The 16,220-nt window shown below is 42.1% G+C and overlaps 1 protein-coding gene across 1 annotated transcript; it reads right to left on the minus strand.

Annotated features, from left to right (window-relative positions):
• Positions 1-2,143: 2,143 nt before the first annotated feature.
• On the minus strand, positions 2,144-9,460 carry LOC114447701 (solute carrier family 22 member 7-like). The gene is made up of 11 exons (XM_028424103.1): positions 9,363-9,460; positions 8,537-8,929; positions 7,417-7,520; positions 7,160-7,314; positions 6,918-7,086; positions 4,349-4,472; positions 4,172-4,275; positions 3,885-4,099; positions 3,298-3,406; positions 3,009-3,215; positions 2,144-2,836 (listed from the first exon to the last, which is right to left on the minus strand). Exons 1-11 carry the CDS (start codon positions 9,393-9,395, stop codon positions 2,761-2,763), a joined length of 1,689 nt encoding a protein of 562 aa, XP_028279904.1. The 5' UTR covers positions 9,396-9,460; the 3' UTR covers positions 2,144-2,760.
• Positions 9,461-16,220: the final 6,760 nt, after the last annotated feature.

Raw genomic sequence — 16,220 nt, forward strand, 5'->3', positions numbered from 1 at the left:
GGGTAGGAGATTTCATTCCGATGCACTTTTTGTTAAATTAGTGTAACTTCTCTTTGCAATCCAATAGCAACCAATTAGTTTGGCAGTTTGGCATTAAAACCAAGAATATTAATCATCTGTGGAAGCTACAAAATGCTAAAAACATCAGCCAATCCTCCGGGTGGACCCTGCACGGAGTATTGGCTGGTTGTCACTCTCTTCCTGCTCTGCATGCACTATAGAGGTACGTGCATGATGGCCGAAGTCACAGACCGCAGCTCGCCTTCAGGTAATGCGCGTCCATGTGATTGGAGGCGTGGCTTCAGGGTGAGCTCCGAGAGAAAGGGACGTGTGTTTACTTTCGAAAACTGGCTCACTGAGTTTTTAAGATCTCCTACCCTACCTTTAAAATGATTTCTTTGATTATTTTAACCTGATCATATATCTTTTGCAATGGAAATCAATAATATATATTCGGTGTGTTAGTACTTTTACTTTTAATACTTTAAGTACATTTAAAAGTAAGTACTTTACAAGACGTTTACTTAAGTAGGATTGTAATGCAGCAATTCTACTTTTACTTAAGTATATATTTTGCTGGTTATTTGTACTTTTTACTGAAAGATTTGCTGTGGATGTGGAATAGAATAGAATAGAATAGAATAGAATACCAAATGAAGTTTATGAACTAACAGTGGTGGAGGAAGTACTGAAGCTTGGTACTTAAGTACATCTGTAAATGTTTAGTTGTCTGTAATCACTACCAAATAGAGAATTTGTTTGGAGAACAGATGTACCAGCTGGTTGCTGTCATATGTCATATGTTCTCTGATATCTCAGCTGTTTTGTAAGGATAAAAAGGTGACTCATCATGTTGTGGTAAAATTGTGGTATTGCGTAAAAACTCCCTGTGTAAAAAAATTAATCAGATTTGGCTGAAACAAATAAAAATGTACACTGGGGTCTTTTTAAAAGAACTGTTACACACAGCAGGAAAACATTTTTCCATTCGTGAAGATTAACATTCTAGCTCTGAAATCTTCTAAGCCTAAGCCGTCCGCAGACAGGGGCTGGCTCCAAAAAGCATCTGGCCCTAAAAGATTTCCATTCACAAATCCACATTTTCTTTCATGAAATGCTCGGTAAAAAACTCCCACCGGTCATTGCCATTCGCTGCATAGTTTTTGTGTTATCGTTGATCTGGTGGCCCCATGTAAAAATAATTTGTTGATTGAAAAGATCCTGCAGTATATACTGCTGTTCATGAGTTATGTGATTACTGGCTGTTTAGGGATGCAAGGTGTATGTGCAGAGTACAGAGGTAATGACAGGTTGTGGAAGGCTCAGCTGCAAGGAGCAGCTTGCTGCTGTTTTCAGTGCTAAGATAATGATATTTGTCATTGTTATGTGAAGGCTTCGTCTACACTAGGTTTGTCCGTTACTTTCTTGTTTTGGTGAGTTTGCGGTGCATTAGGTTTATGCCGCCAACGGCGTTTGGTTAGTTAAAACAAAGTGTACTCAGTCAGTTTGCTGTGCTGCGTTAATGTACGTTTATGCTTAAATGTGGTGTGAAGCAACCTGTAGGCTACAGTACATAACATATATCAGTGGAGGCTCTCATTCATAGGCTACAGGTGATAGTAATTTTAAAGAGCTTAAAACGAGGCAACTGGACTCAAGGATTGTTTTTTCGAAGACATTTTTCCTGTCCCCCCGAGTGACTTCTTTAGTTCTGCTACTGCTCTGGTGGGGAATCTGTGTTTTTATGTTTAGGCTACGTAACAGATGCTCAGCACACAGGCAGCTATGCCATTTTTCCATTCATCCTACTTCTCCGTCCTGTCTGATGCTGAGGATTTCAGAGGAAGTTTCCAACTGTGCACATTTGTGTCCCTCTCAGGAAGTGGAAACTGAGCGGGTGACCCTGCACCAGCAGAAAGAAGAGCAGCTTATTCAGCACCATTCATCTTATGAGAGGGATCATTTGTGATTCTGGAATAATGATTTTATGTTAAATATACAATTTGAATTTTACATAAACCTGATATGATATAACAGCACTGAATGCATTTTGTTAACTTCAAAACACTCTTGCCTTCGTTCACATAAGACACTTTGAATTGTAGAATAGTGTTTCCATATAATTGATAAGTAGCTTACAGAGAGCAGTCATAAATAAAGATTAAACTAATAATTAGGGCTGTCAAATGGTTACAATTTTTAATCGCTATTAATCTCAAAATCTTGTATAGGTAATCGCAATTTTTAATCTGTGTAAATATTACTGAAATAAATTATTGCTGGCATGTGTGTGCGCATCGCTGACTGCTTGTTGCATCCACATCAGGTGCCCATTTCTGCCCATGCTTCAGCTGTCCCAAACTGGGAAATTTCGCAAAGCAAACAGCTCATCCGAGTTTTTGAACCCAGGACCTCTCACACCCGAAGCGACAATCATACCCCTAGACAACGAGCCAGAGTAAGCCTGCGCTAAAGATGCGGTAATTGTGTTAACATTTTTAATCAGATTAATCATTATGATGGATTAATCTGCGTTAACGCATGTACTTTGACAGCCCTACTAATAATACATCTTTTTTCGAGTTTTTGTTGGATGGCAACATTTAATAAACATTTGTACTACTGATGCCTCTATGAAATTGTGTCAATTACATTTCCATTTATGTCTAAAGATATTGTACAAATTATTAAAAAAATGAAGGTGTGACAATAATGGTGAGCAGGACTGTATGTAACAAAGTCCACACTGAGTCCTAACAGCTAAACCCCTGCTGAGCTCCTTGATTCCAGTAAAACACCCGATGAGTCCTTTGACCGAGAGGAGACATCTTTTTCTCTAAAATGACAAAAAAAGAAATAAAGCAATGGTTTGAATTTTTCTGCCAAACACAGTACAATGCTGTGAGAGTCTGTCAACACATCCAGGTTGTTAGGTTGTCCAAGCAACCACTAGAGGGCAACAGAGAAATTCTTCAAAACAAGCTTTACATGTTATATATTTTACTAACCTTGGTTTTTCTATGTCGTCAATGGTCTCTGGCAGCCTGACATTCAGTGTCTCTGGAAGCAGCACAGACACCAGGCCAGAAACAGTGGCCATGGAGAAGAGGATGATCTGAGGAAGAGGAGTCCACACATCCTCCAGCAACAGGATGAGCGGGGCCACAGACACTCCCAGACGACTCATGAAGTTGGTGTAGCCCAAAGCATTTTGCCTGGTAAGACAGAGCACAAGACTTCAACCAAACAATCGAATACAAACTATTTGTGACAGCCTGAGCACAGAATATAACTGACCTGATGACTGTGGGGTAAAGCTCAATTGTGTAGAGACAGACTGTTGTGAAGGAAGCTTCTGAAAAACCTTTTCCCAGAGTTGCAATGACAGCACGTACCTGCCAAAGACCTACAAAATGTACAAAGAAGTATGTTAGTTTTAGGACACCTATGTTTTACTAAGAGAGATCTGGGGATTACAGCTGCAGAGATATCTGCCTTCCACAGTGTCTGCGTGTAGTAAGTACAAAGTGTAAGTGTAAGTACAAAATTGTTTTTCTTTTGTGTTTATTGTTGTGTAAAAGCTGCTCAATATATGCAGCCACTGAAACAGCTAGTGTCTGTGTGTATATCTGGCACCCCCATGTGGTCAGATGTGTATAGCATGTCGGTCCAAATGGCCAAAAATGACAAAGTACATGGGATACTTTGGTATTTTTGAAATGTCTATTATGTTGTTACAGCATGATGATGTAGCCTCCATGCACTGTTCTTTCTGTGGAGTTTTGGCAGACTTTATGGTCAGTTTTGGACCAGGAGACTGGTCAATATAAATGATTGTACCTTGCTCGTACAAATGTGTTTCTGTCTCGGAAAAAATAACGTACTTGTTGGAATGAAGATGTTTATTGCGATGCACAGTCCTGTCAGTAAAAGCGTGCCTGCCTGGCACATCCTCCGTCCAGATTTGTTGAGAAACCAATAAATCATCAGCTTGGCAGGAACCTCGATGGCTGCATAGATGAATTGTGTGAGGTACATGTTCAGACCAAACCCACTAATATTCAGGCTGATTCCATAATATGTTGAGGCAACACCATACCTGCAAATGACAATGAAAATTACACACTACACTTCTGTTAAGCCAGTAGGTGTTTTCAGAGAAGATACTGACCACACAATCCCTGTCAGTAAAGTCAGCGATCTTATCTTTGGTGTTTTAATCAGATCAACGTAGGAGTAGTTTTTGTCCTCCAGGACTTCAACTGTGGAAAGAGTCTGTACAGAGGGACAGGAGTAATGTTAAGTACACAAAATTATATAGGATTTGTCTCCATCAAGCTAAACTCACCTCCACTTTGAAATTTGATGAAAGTTTTGGTCTTTTGTTGAACTTTGCACATCTGTCAAGGTACAACTGGGCTCTTTCCACTTTACCGTTGGCTAAAAGCCATCGAGCAGATTCAGGAATCCACCTGTAGTTTTTAACATTCAAAATACAGTGATGGTAAACAGAAAGTCGATTGTCTTTAGAATCTGTGTTTCCTCATCAGGACAATTAATAACTCATCAGGACTCAAATGCAGGTTTACATTTAGGCAAATACAACCTCAGATGATATAACACGTGATATACTACACTGAGTTATATTTAACAAAAATGAAGGCGGGAAACATTCCTACCCTCACCTATGGTCATTAGCTCTGGGTAATGACCGAAAGAATGAGATCGCGAATACAGGCGGCTGAAATGAGTTTCCTTCGAAGGGTGGCTGGGCGCTCCCTTAGAGATAGGGTGAGAAGCTCAGTCACCCGAGAGGAGCTCGGATTAGAGCCACTGCTCCTCCACATCAACAGCATTTGGTTCGGATGCCTCTGGGCGCCTCCCTGGGGAGGTGTTCCGAGCATGTCCCACTGGGAGGAGACCCCGGGGACGACCCAGGACGCGGTGGAGAGACGATGTCTCTTGGCTGGCCTGGGAACCCCTCGGGATTCCCCCAGAAGAGCTGGAGGAATTGTCTGGTGAGAGGGAAGTCTGGGTGTCCCTGCTTAGACTGCTGCCCCCATGACCCGCCCCGGGTAGAAAATGGATGGATAGATGGAAGGCAGGAAACAAAGAATCAAATGTTTGTCACTGAAGTTGTGTAATATTGAAGTGGATAATGGTTCCTCTGAATGGACGTGCACATTGGCAACAAATAACACTGAAATACGCACACTTCTCTGTTTCTGTGGTTGCAGACATGGTGGCACAACAACCAGCTCAGGGGATTTTTGTGAGAAACTAGGTCATAATTTTTGGGATGACACATAACTGTTAAATTTTTTGGTTTTGTTTTGCTTACGCAAATGCGTAACAGAGTCAGGTTAGGAATATCGGCTGCTACTGCTAATGTAATACCTCTGTGCCATTGTGTTAACCAACATGGCTTCTCCATTTTGGTTTCATTTTTGTTAAATGAAGCTCTTAGCACAAGTTCATACAGGAAGACTATCTTCACTCTTTCATCACTTCTTCCAACCACCTCTCCCTTATCATCCTCCTCACACTTGTCCCACCTTCTCCCTCGCCCCTTTCTCTTTCTCTGCCTCCCACTTAATCAGCTGGTTAATATAGAGCAACTCCCCCACGAATCAGTGGCCTCCCCTGCCCAATCACCACTCAGCAATTCATTTAAAATTTCTCCGTCTCCTCTCCAGCTGTCTTTCAGATCGATTTCGGCAACCCTCCTCCACCCCAAGCACCACCAGTTCCTCATCAGGGCAAGGCCTCTTATCCCCTGCTCTTCTGCTCCTTCACCACTGTTACGGCCCCCGAGGTCCGTAGGAGAGAGAGTGACGTTCTCCCTGAGTCTGTGAATGGGACGGACTCGATATATAGATTGCCACCCCATCCCCCCCCCCCCCCCCACCCCCCCCCGGAGCTTCTTCAGGAGTGGCTCGTGAAAGCGCCCGCACCAATGGGAATTCGTCTCGTCAAGACGGAGATGACGTAAAAGGCCCGCGCCGACTGAAATTTTTTGGGAGAGACTGTGTGATGGTGCACACCTGTGTGGCTTCAGTTCCTCCCCGCGCTACAAATTATATTGTAGCGTCCTTGTGTTTTGAGAGAGATTTTTCTCTGTGACTACAACTTATAACGACTGTGTGTAGTGTATGAAAATTTGGTTTTTCTGTCGTCGGTTTGTGTGTGCTGTTCCTCCCGTGTGTGTGTGTGTGTTTTGCTCTGACTGAGTAGATTTAATTTCATTGTTTGATCTGTTTGTTTTTCGCTCCTCGCCCTGGTTGTTTTTGTTATTTGTTGTCTAGTGTTTTTTTTCGCTCTTAGAGTAGTTTTCAGTTGTTTGTTTGATTCTACTGTAGTAGTAGTAATAGTGACTTTTGATTTCTATTTATTCCTCGTTGTTTCGCTATTCCCCAGCAGGGTTCCTGCTTGTATTTTATTTTTCAAATTATTGTTCTCGTTTTATTTAATGGTTGTCAGGTTTTGTTGAAAACCTGTGTGCTTCGTTTGTACTTTAAAACTAACAGTAAAGAAATAGACATTTGAGTTTGGCCTTCCATTGCTTTGTTTTATCTTTATTCTAATGTTTACGTCCTTCCTCAACCCCTAGAGAGCTGGGGACGTAACAACCACCACCAGGTCTAGACCCGGGGGGATTCCTGCCTAAGCGGCCTCATCTCCTGTCATTTCCCCTTTCAGATGTCGGTCATTGCATAGGGGTCTAGAACGCCAAAGCACAATTCATTCATTCATACTTCAATAAATTCTTTCTCATCTAAACATTTAGTCTCTCCTGATTGAAATAAGACTGAAATATGTGTTGTCCTGCCTGTTCATCAATCATTTTTTTTACCTTAACTGAATAAAGAAACCTTAATTAAAACATCTCTGAATCACAAAAACTTGTCTCTACCTACCACCAGGTCAACACAGCAAATCCTAATGGAGCTGTCACAGTCTGAGTCAGAGTCCTCCAGTCATTAACCAGAAAGGCAAACCCAGCCAGCAGCATGTTACCCACAGACCAGAACAAGCTGCCCAATACACCAATGAATGACCTGTGACTTGTGTCCACCCACTCAATGCCTGTAAATGCAGAAAAATGACAAAATGATTTCATGTTAATCATTTAACTCTGCTTTTAAAGCTGAAAACTCACTTAAGACTATGGAGGTGATGCTGATTCCTGTCAGTCCAAACCCAGTGAGGAATCTCAGCACTGCAAACAGGATGTAGGACTTTGCAAAGGTGCTGGAGAAACCGAACACAATTGAGACAATGTACGAGGCCAGAAGAGTGTTTCTTCTCCCATACCTTGAAAAACAAATACAGTTAATGATCTATTTGATGATGTATACATCACAGAGCAGAAAGCAAATGAATCCATTATGTTTGTGGAGTGCTGGATGTTTATACTTATCACAGAAGTATCCAAAAGCTAAGGCCCCCATCATCACTCCAAAAAAGAATATTGTGCTTGTGGTCTTTGGCAGACTCTTTCTGTCACAGACAAGATTCCACTGAAAGAGAAAATCGCAGAGAAAGAGGCCGCACAAGACATTTGTTAAATACAGGTCTAAAAGACATCATAAACAGCCACATCTACTGTATGATGCACAAAGATTGTAGCCTGAAGAGGAGCGTTATCCAAAACCCACAACCTTCAACTCCACTCCTGACACCTTGCCCACTGGGTCGTTGTGTTCTTAAAATTTGAGAACAAATCCCAAAACCTGGATAAGTGTTTAAGGCCTATATAAAATGTCCCTGCTGCTGCAAAGCAGTCTGATAACACTTAGATACATGTGCAGTAAGAGTTTAGTAACACTGCTCCTTCTACCACATGACCCAGCCCTCATATCTTACTAACAGACAAATCTGGTACACACAAAATGTACTTTGCATATCCAGAGGATTTTAGCAGACATTTCAAACCACATCTGGGTTGTTTTTAAGTTCAATCAGGAAGACTCTGTTTCCCATCTTTCACCATTTATCCCTATCCCCTTCCTAATCTTTCTCCCTCTATCCCTCACTCCTCTGCTCCCCTTCTCTTCCGCTCTCTTAGTCAGGTGCTTAATAGAAAGCACCTCCCTCACCAATCAGCTGTCGCTTTCCATCCCTCTCCTGACCAATAACAGCTTAGCACAAAATGTGAAAGTCTCTATCTCCTCTCCAGCTTTTTCTGATCGAACCCTCCTCCACCCCAAGCACCACCAGATCCACGCCAGTTCAGGCCTCCTATCTCCTGCCCTCCAGCTCTCCACTGCCACCAGTTCTAGACCCTGGGGGGATCTTCTGATCCAGTGGCCTCTCCTTTTGCGTTTTCCCCCCTTTTCAGATGTGGTCTTCACGACGGGGTCTAGGACGCCAATTCATATTTAAACTTTGTACTTGTAAATCTTTCTCATTCAGTTCGCTGAGTCTCTCAAGAAATGCCATAAAACTGTTGATAACCTGCTGCCAGAAACATGATGATGATTTACAGATTTTTTTTATGTTTGCCCCCAATGTGTATAAAATCTACTGACTGTACCTCTGTTGCCAGGGTGGAAGTGAAGGTGGAGTTGTCGTACACCCATCCACTCTGACACTGGACTGTGGACACGTTGTGGCTGGAGCTGTTGGACAACAGCTGAAACTGAGGCTCTGCAAACATCTCACAGGACTTTGGCACCCCATCTTCTTGCAGGGGAACACTGACAGTCAGTTTCTGCGCCTGAGTTAAATTTCTGAAGAGAGCTCCGTCTTCCAGGGTGCTGATGTCACAGTGGTGAGGAGGCACAGCAGCGATGAAGTTGTTCAGTAAGAAGTGACAAGTCAGGACAATTCGAGGCGTGAACATGAGAATGACGATGAGGATTTGGAAAGGTCCAAAGCCATTAATGTCCTCCAGGATGGTCTCAAACTTCATCTTCACCTTTGGATCCTTTGGAAAATACAAAACTATGAAAATATATGCAACAAAGCAGCAGTTTAGAATGACTCTCCTGTTAGTGCATCACTGCTGCTCTGTTTGAGCTCTCTTTTGGTGAGTGGTTGACTGGATTTCTACAGAACCAATTAAGTCCTGCATCATCTTTGTACGCTGTAAAGGTTGTGAAATATTACAAGATGACAGTTGTTAAACAGATTACACACTGCTACACGGACACACAACATTATGTCATCTCTCACCCCGTCTTGGACATGGTGTTTTCCATGCAGACTATGATAAACTTCATTTGCACGTGCTAATCCACATCCGGACAAATATTACAAATTAAACAAATTAAGTTGTGTATCTTTCAATAAAATCTGCAAAAGTTAAGTTGTCTGTAATAACTACCAAACAGAGAATTTGTCTGGAGAACAGAGCCTACCAGCTGGTTGCTGTCATCTTTGAATGTGTCCATTGTTGTCTCTGCTTTCGGTGACAGTGGGTGACGCTCATTTAAAGTCTCTGTTCTCTAAGGTGTATCTCAGCTGTTCTGTAAGGATTAAAATAGGTGACTCATCATGTTGTATCAAACTGCCTATTTACTTCCTGTGTAAAAATTAACCAGATTTGGCTGAAACAAATTAAAATGTACACTGAGGCCTTTTTAAAACAGCTGTTACACACAGCAGGTAAACATTATTTCATTTTTAAGATCAACAAGTCATTCTAGCTCTGAAGTCTTCTAAGCCTACTCACCAAAACCACAATCCAAAACCCAGTGCTGGCTGACCTTTGTCTTGGCTCCCTTCCTTCCCATCTGTAGCTCCATATCCTGGGTACTGACATGTCTATAAATACCTGAATCTGGACAGGAATTTCATTTTCTCCTTGTCAGTCTTGTCTCCAACAAGGTCAGTATCCACTCTATATATTCTGTGGTTGGCAGACCTTGTATATATTTCTGTATGTAGCCTTTTTGTGTGTTGTTGTTCATATTTATATGTTAGAAGGTAAAGGTCAAACATTAGAGACTGACAGAGACCAACAAATTCCATCAACAGTAACACAAACACAGTTCAGTCATTGGCTAGTTTGTTATCAAAAGAAAGGATTATTTAAGTGAGTTGTAGATTAATTGATTATTTGGTCCACTTTGCCCCCCCACAGGATGTCACAGCTCAGCAGAAAGATGTGTCCCCTAATGTTTGTTTCTGGGAGCCTCATCTTTCATCTGGCTCTTGGCTCCAGCAGGTAATAGAAGGAAATTAAAACTTTTCAGATACAGAAAAAGTTTCAGTGCTCATTAAACTATTGAAATACCAGTGTTGTGGTATGAGTATTATTTTTACTGCATGCAACAGATTGCACTATAATTTATTTCCTACTTTATGTAAGAAGAAATGATGTAACTGAGTCATCATGGTTTCACATCTCCATCGTGCACTGACACATGTTTGGTTTCCTATTGTGTCTCAGATGAAAACCTCAAAGCTGTGGGGACAACTTGCACTTTAGATAAATGACCATAAACTGACTGAATAAAATGAAAAACTATTCTCTCAAACCCTAAAAGACACTTCCATTAAAAGAAGGTTGTGGTGTAAAGTGGGACTTTGTGCTTGGCTTTTGTGCAGCAGCATCAGTTATAACTGGGGAATGTTCACATGAGCATTATAGTCCAACTGCACCTGTGAGAGCCTGCAGCACCTTTCTACTACTAGACTGAAGCATCAGCTAAAGATTGTTCTGTTCAAGCAGAGACTCCTGTTTCTATCTGCTCTGCAATTAAACATCCAAACACACTGAATGTTTCTTGGAGCTTCTGTGAGGACAATATCAGATCTGATCAGGTCATGGGTGTTAAGAGTCCTGTAGCAGTCTGGGTTTTGGTACTTTCCTGTTTTATTTTGTAATTCAGTTATTTTCTCTGTCTATATATATAGCAGTCCTTTACTTCCTTCTTCCTCCATACCTCATGTGTTTTACCTGTGTCCAATTGATTTCCTCCCCACTGAGTTTTTTTGTGTCTGCTTGCTTGCGTTCTCTGTCAGTTCGTCTTGTGTTCCTTGTGTCTGAGCATACTAGCAATCTGTTCTAGTCTAGTTAACTTGTGTATGACCTACTTAGCAGTTTTCTCATGTTTGTCTCTGTCTTGTCCCCATCTGTAACGTCACTGGAATATTTTGGATTGCCTTTTTTGTATGTATGTAAATTGTTGGGTGAAAGAATTTATTCTGCATGGTGTTAACATGCAGTGTGTTCAGATATATAAGTTTTCATGTTTATATGTGTTTATCGCTTAATAATGTGATTTTCATAAGTGTTTATGTGTTAGGAAGTTTTATAGAAAATCAAAGTAATTTGCGGATACTGAATGTATTAATAAGTAATTTCATAGTATGTCATATAACGTTGTTTTCTGCAGTTCAGGCTGTGGCAGATGAGATCAGTTGTTTTTCTGCTCTCTGGAGCTCCGGTTGGTACGAGATGGTCATAAATTCAGACTAAGGACAGCAGCACCTTTGACCTGATAAAAGCCAGATTCTAAAGGAATGTGTTTTTCTCCTGAGTACCCAGTTTTATGGTCACCCCCAGATTGGACTCACAACCTATGAGATTTGAGGAATTGAAGTTTTACCTTATTTGGCAGTAAACACTAATGGTCTAGTTGCTGTATGAACCAGGGTCTGCAGGGGGGCAGTAGATGCCCCTGTGGGCCGGCAGGCAGGAATGCCCATGTGGTATATCAATGTGTGAATTCCATGTCCAGTTGTTGTTGCATTGTTCGTTGTTGCTGTGTGGTTGTTTGTTCTTGTTGGTTGTCCTGTTCTTGTGTTGTTCTTGTTTGGTTCTTTGTGTGCAACAACCCAGAGCTCTGCGACTCAGAATTTGCCTCATTGTTTAATAAATTATAATTTTGAGACCAGAATTTATCCACTCCTTCCTTACAAACTAATTCAGGGGGTGAAGGAGAAGGAAACAAGGGGGATTTTCACCCCGACAATTTGGCGCCCGAACAGGGACTTGAAAGGAGTGTGGGTCAAATGACATCTTGCCTGACGGAGTGACTACTGGCTGGCCAATAATAACAAGGTAAGCAGATACCTGTTTAATCATAATTCTGCACATTGGACAATCTAAATTAAGTAGTCACTGGGATGGGTACGGTGTTTTAGAGTTCAAATTGTAAGAGGCAGATTGTAAGTCTTAATAAGTGAAGTAAAATAAGATGAAGTAAAAGAAAATGAGATGAAGTAAAAGAGAAAATGAGATGAAGTAAAAGAGAAAAAGGAGAAGTGACACTGAGAGAGATATTAACCAATTAAAAATAAAAAGAATAAAAAAAGGGTTAATACAATAACGTGAATGAGCGTTATGTCATTGGGAGTGGCATCCCCCGCTATATTTGGACGCAAATATAGATAAAGCTCGGTTGAAAGCCCGAGGGATTTGATGACCCCTGAAACGACAGTGATGACCGCCTAAAGCTTAAAAAATAAAAAAAAAAGGGTCACACAGAGGAAAAGTGTCACAGTGATCACAAAATAATAAAGACAAAAAAAAGGATCACGAGAAAAGAGAAGAAAAAAGAGGGAATAAGTTTACCCCTGAAAAGAAAGAATGGATTGGCAGTAATAGAATCAAAGTGTGTTAAATGAATGAAAAAGTGAAAAACTTGATGTAAAGATTGGGCGTAACCAGAACAAAAGCGGATTGGCAAAAATAACGATTGATTGGCAATAAGTTTAAAATGTTTTAAAACATTGGCAATAAGTTTCAAATATAGGCCTAGGTAAATTGAGAAAGCGCTGTATTGTTAAGGAAAAGATAAACCGATGATTTGTTGTCTTGTCTTGTCGTGGTTGTTTTATGTACTCCGCGCTGTCGGAGAATTGTTGTGTTTGAAACTGATTCTGCGCTGGCAGAGAAGTGAGTTTGTACAGAGTGTTTGTTGTAAGTTGAATGAGTGACATGTATGTGTGAAAGTGTGTTTAAGTGAAGGTGTGTGACTCTGTTGCCAGAGTCACAGTGAGGGATAGAATAAGGCACATATAGAAGGTACATTTTTAACATACAGCAGGTACGCAAGAAGGATTTGGTGAGTGGTAATCATGTCTACGTGGAAGACAATTGATGAACAGATGAGTAAGATGTTGAGCCATTGCTGCGGACAGGCAGGACCAGAGGGACAACAGAAGGCTGCAGCTGAGATGGAAGCAGCAGTGTGTACAGCAATGACAGGACAGGGAGTGAAAGGAGATGATAAAAAGCCACTAAAAAGTGTGATTGCAACAGTGGAGAATAGAGTTAAACTAGAGAGAGAGAGAAAGGAGGAGATTATTAGATTATTAGTGTTAGAGACAGTTGAGTTGAAGGAGGCAGTGCAGGCTGATGAGGAGAGACGTAAGATTCTATTCAGGCATATCTGTGCTGCATAGATGATGATTGTAAGGAGTCTGGTAGTACCACTGACATTAAACAGGAAGTAGAGAGCGAGGGAACTCAGGGGGCGGAGATACCGTTTTCCCTATTCACCAGCCTCTGCTGTAGCTTCTGCTTCGCCTCAGACCCCACTTCCTGGGATGTACCCCATCATGACTGTCCCTGATGGGAGGGGGCGAGTAACAGACAGACAGACAGGAGTGAACTTTAGTCAACCTGGTGCCCAGCAGCACTGGTATAGACAGGCAACAGAGGAGGGGCTTCCCCTGTTGCTTCAGCAGGCCCAGAAAAATGACCCTGATTTACCAGGAAGTGATTCTGTTGCTTGGAAGAGACATGTTGTACACCATATGAATTTACACACAGACACAGAGACCATGGAGATGAAAGGGCTGCAGACACAATTATTAAAGCTGCAGTTAGCTCAAGCTAGAAAGGAAGCAGCATATCAGAGGAAAATGAAGAAATACACCCCTGCATCACAGAGGGTGGTTCAGCCTCAGCCTGCTCCCCCACCTCAGCCACAGTCCCCAGTTGTGGGAAATCTTGATATGTATTTAACCCCATCTTGGGTCACCCGCCCCCACTATCAAGGTGGGTGGGGTCAATATCATAGAGGAGGTAACTGGAGGGGAAAAGAGGGTGGCCGTGGGGGAGGGGGGCATGGAAAGGGTGGATACAGCGGTTTGAGTGGAGGTGACTGCTTCTATTGTGGAAAACCTGGCCACTGGGAAAGAGACTGTCACTACAAGCAGCCCCGTCAGTGACCACAAGGGGCTCCCTGGTATCCTCCCCAGGGAAATGGCTGTCAAAGATCACACCGGCATCTCAAATCATTTCGTCGGTTGGCTTCTTTTGGGAAACCTTTGCCATTCACAGAACTTGTGAAACTGTGTTAGCAGCACCACAGACATTGTTTCATTCGCTCCAGCTCATCACCAGTGAATTTGATGGGCAGAGACTTGTTGATCAAAACTGGAACCTCCCTTATGTGCTCCCCAGATGGATTAATGGTGACTTTTCTTACTGGACAGACTTTTTATGCTTCCAGAGTGTTGGAGTAGCTGGACAGTGGCTGATGAGAACCACTATGATACAGATGTCTTGTGAAGATATCTGCTGGACTCGTTTTTACCTGAGTCTCCTTAAGGGGGCGGTCTCCTCAGTCTATTCCAGCTGTGGAAACCCTGGATAATGTCTTTCTGACCCTATAGGCTGTCCACTGATCCCTGTAGGTTATTCTCTTCTATGACAGGTGTGAGGATCTCTTCTATCAGGAGAGGTTCTACCTCCTAATGAGAGGGACTACATTGGTCCATCACAGCAGATAAATTGTTTGTGACTGAGGAGGGAGTAGCTGCTGACGTATAGTTAACACCAGAACAGTTTTAAATGGCTCAAAATGGCAGATAATAGTGTGCCACTTGTTTGCTTAGTAATTGTACCACACATAATATTAAAGAATTAGGCTCCATGGTTAAGAAATGTAAAGCTATTTCTAATAAATAGGCACAGAGGATAGGTGTTTAGAATTCTTCATCCTTTAAAGCTTATTAGGTTGCCATTCATACAGTAGAGGTATAACAAGGCTCAGGAGATGTTAGCCACACTACCACATAACATCTGGTCTTCATCATTTACTGATGTAGGTTTTGTGCCTCCTGTACTCTTGTCTCTTTCATTGTCTCAACTTCCATACGATCTGGTTCTCCTAGATCACTTAGTTCCTTTATATCTTGATGTTTCTGAAACAGGTGGAGCTGTGAATGGTGTTCTGTTTCAGAAAAAAGAGGGTGAGACAAGTATTAATGTATTTGAGTTTTAAACCGGATGATAAACTGTTTGATTAACTATTACATTCCACAGCATGGATTCCCAGAATGGATCTCATTTTAAGAGTTTAGACTTGGAAAAGGTGGAGCAGACTTTAGGCCTAAAACATAGGTATGGTGCAGTATATCAATCATAGTCACAGGGAAAAGTGGAAAGGATGAAACTACAACCTAAAACAAAAATTGGCTAAAATCTGTGCACAGACCAAATTTATATGGGTTCAAGTATTATCTATTGTATTGATGTTCTGTTAATAACGCCATATAATCTACACCCTATGAGCTTCTTACAGGTCGACAGTTTCCTGGACCAGCTGGCCGGCTGAGACTGAAGAAGTATGCAGTATGGTATTAATATAAACCATAATATAATGAATTTAAAGCTTTGGTGTTAGTATTTGTATTAAAGGAGAAAGGAGAGATGGAGAGTCCAGAAGGAGCCACACACAGCTGAGTGGGTCCTCCTGAAGGTGATAAAGAGAAAGTGGTCGGAGCCACGGTGGACAGGTCCTTACCAGGTGGTGGAGCGCACCTCCCACGCGGTGTGGCTGAAAGGCAAAGGAGACACCTGGTATCACTGGAGCCAGTGCACCCCAGCTACAGAACCAGGGAGAACGCTGAGCGACATCCAGCAGCAGCAGGAGGAGGAGAAAATGAAAGGGGCAGAATAATCCCCTGAAACCAGGAGTGTGACCAGTAGGTAGTCTACCCTACTTGGTTGAAGAGGATGAGACGGTGAATACACATACATGAGCAATCATCTGGATCAGCGTGGGACTAAGAGTGATAGGCGAAGTTAAGCGCATCACTCCAACTAAGGGTGATAGGCGAAGTTAAGCGCATCACCCCACCAGGAGACGAACCACAGTCATCAGTAAGGTCAGCTGTCGAGAGGAAGGTCTAAAGTTTCAGGAACAGAGGTTCTAGTTCCTGTGTCAAGAAGACTCCGGCTGACAAGATGGGACTGTGGGGTAACTGGAGGGTGTTGGGAGCTTGTGTTTTCATGTCTGTAGTTAGTGTATCTT

The sequence above is a fragment of the Parambassis ranga genome, chromosome 15 (assembly GCF_900634625.1).
Source record: "Parambassis ranga chromosome 15, fParRan2.1, whole genome shotgun sequence".
Taxonomy (NCBI): domain Eukaryota; kingdom Metazoa; phylum Chordata; class Actinopteri; family Ambassidae; genus Parambassis; species Parambassis ranga.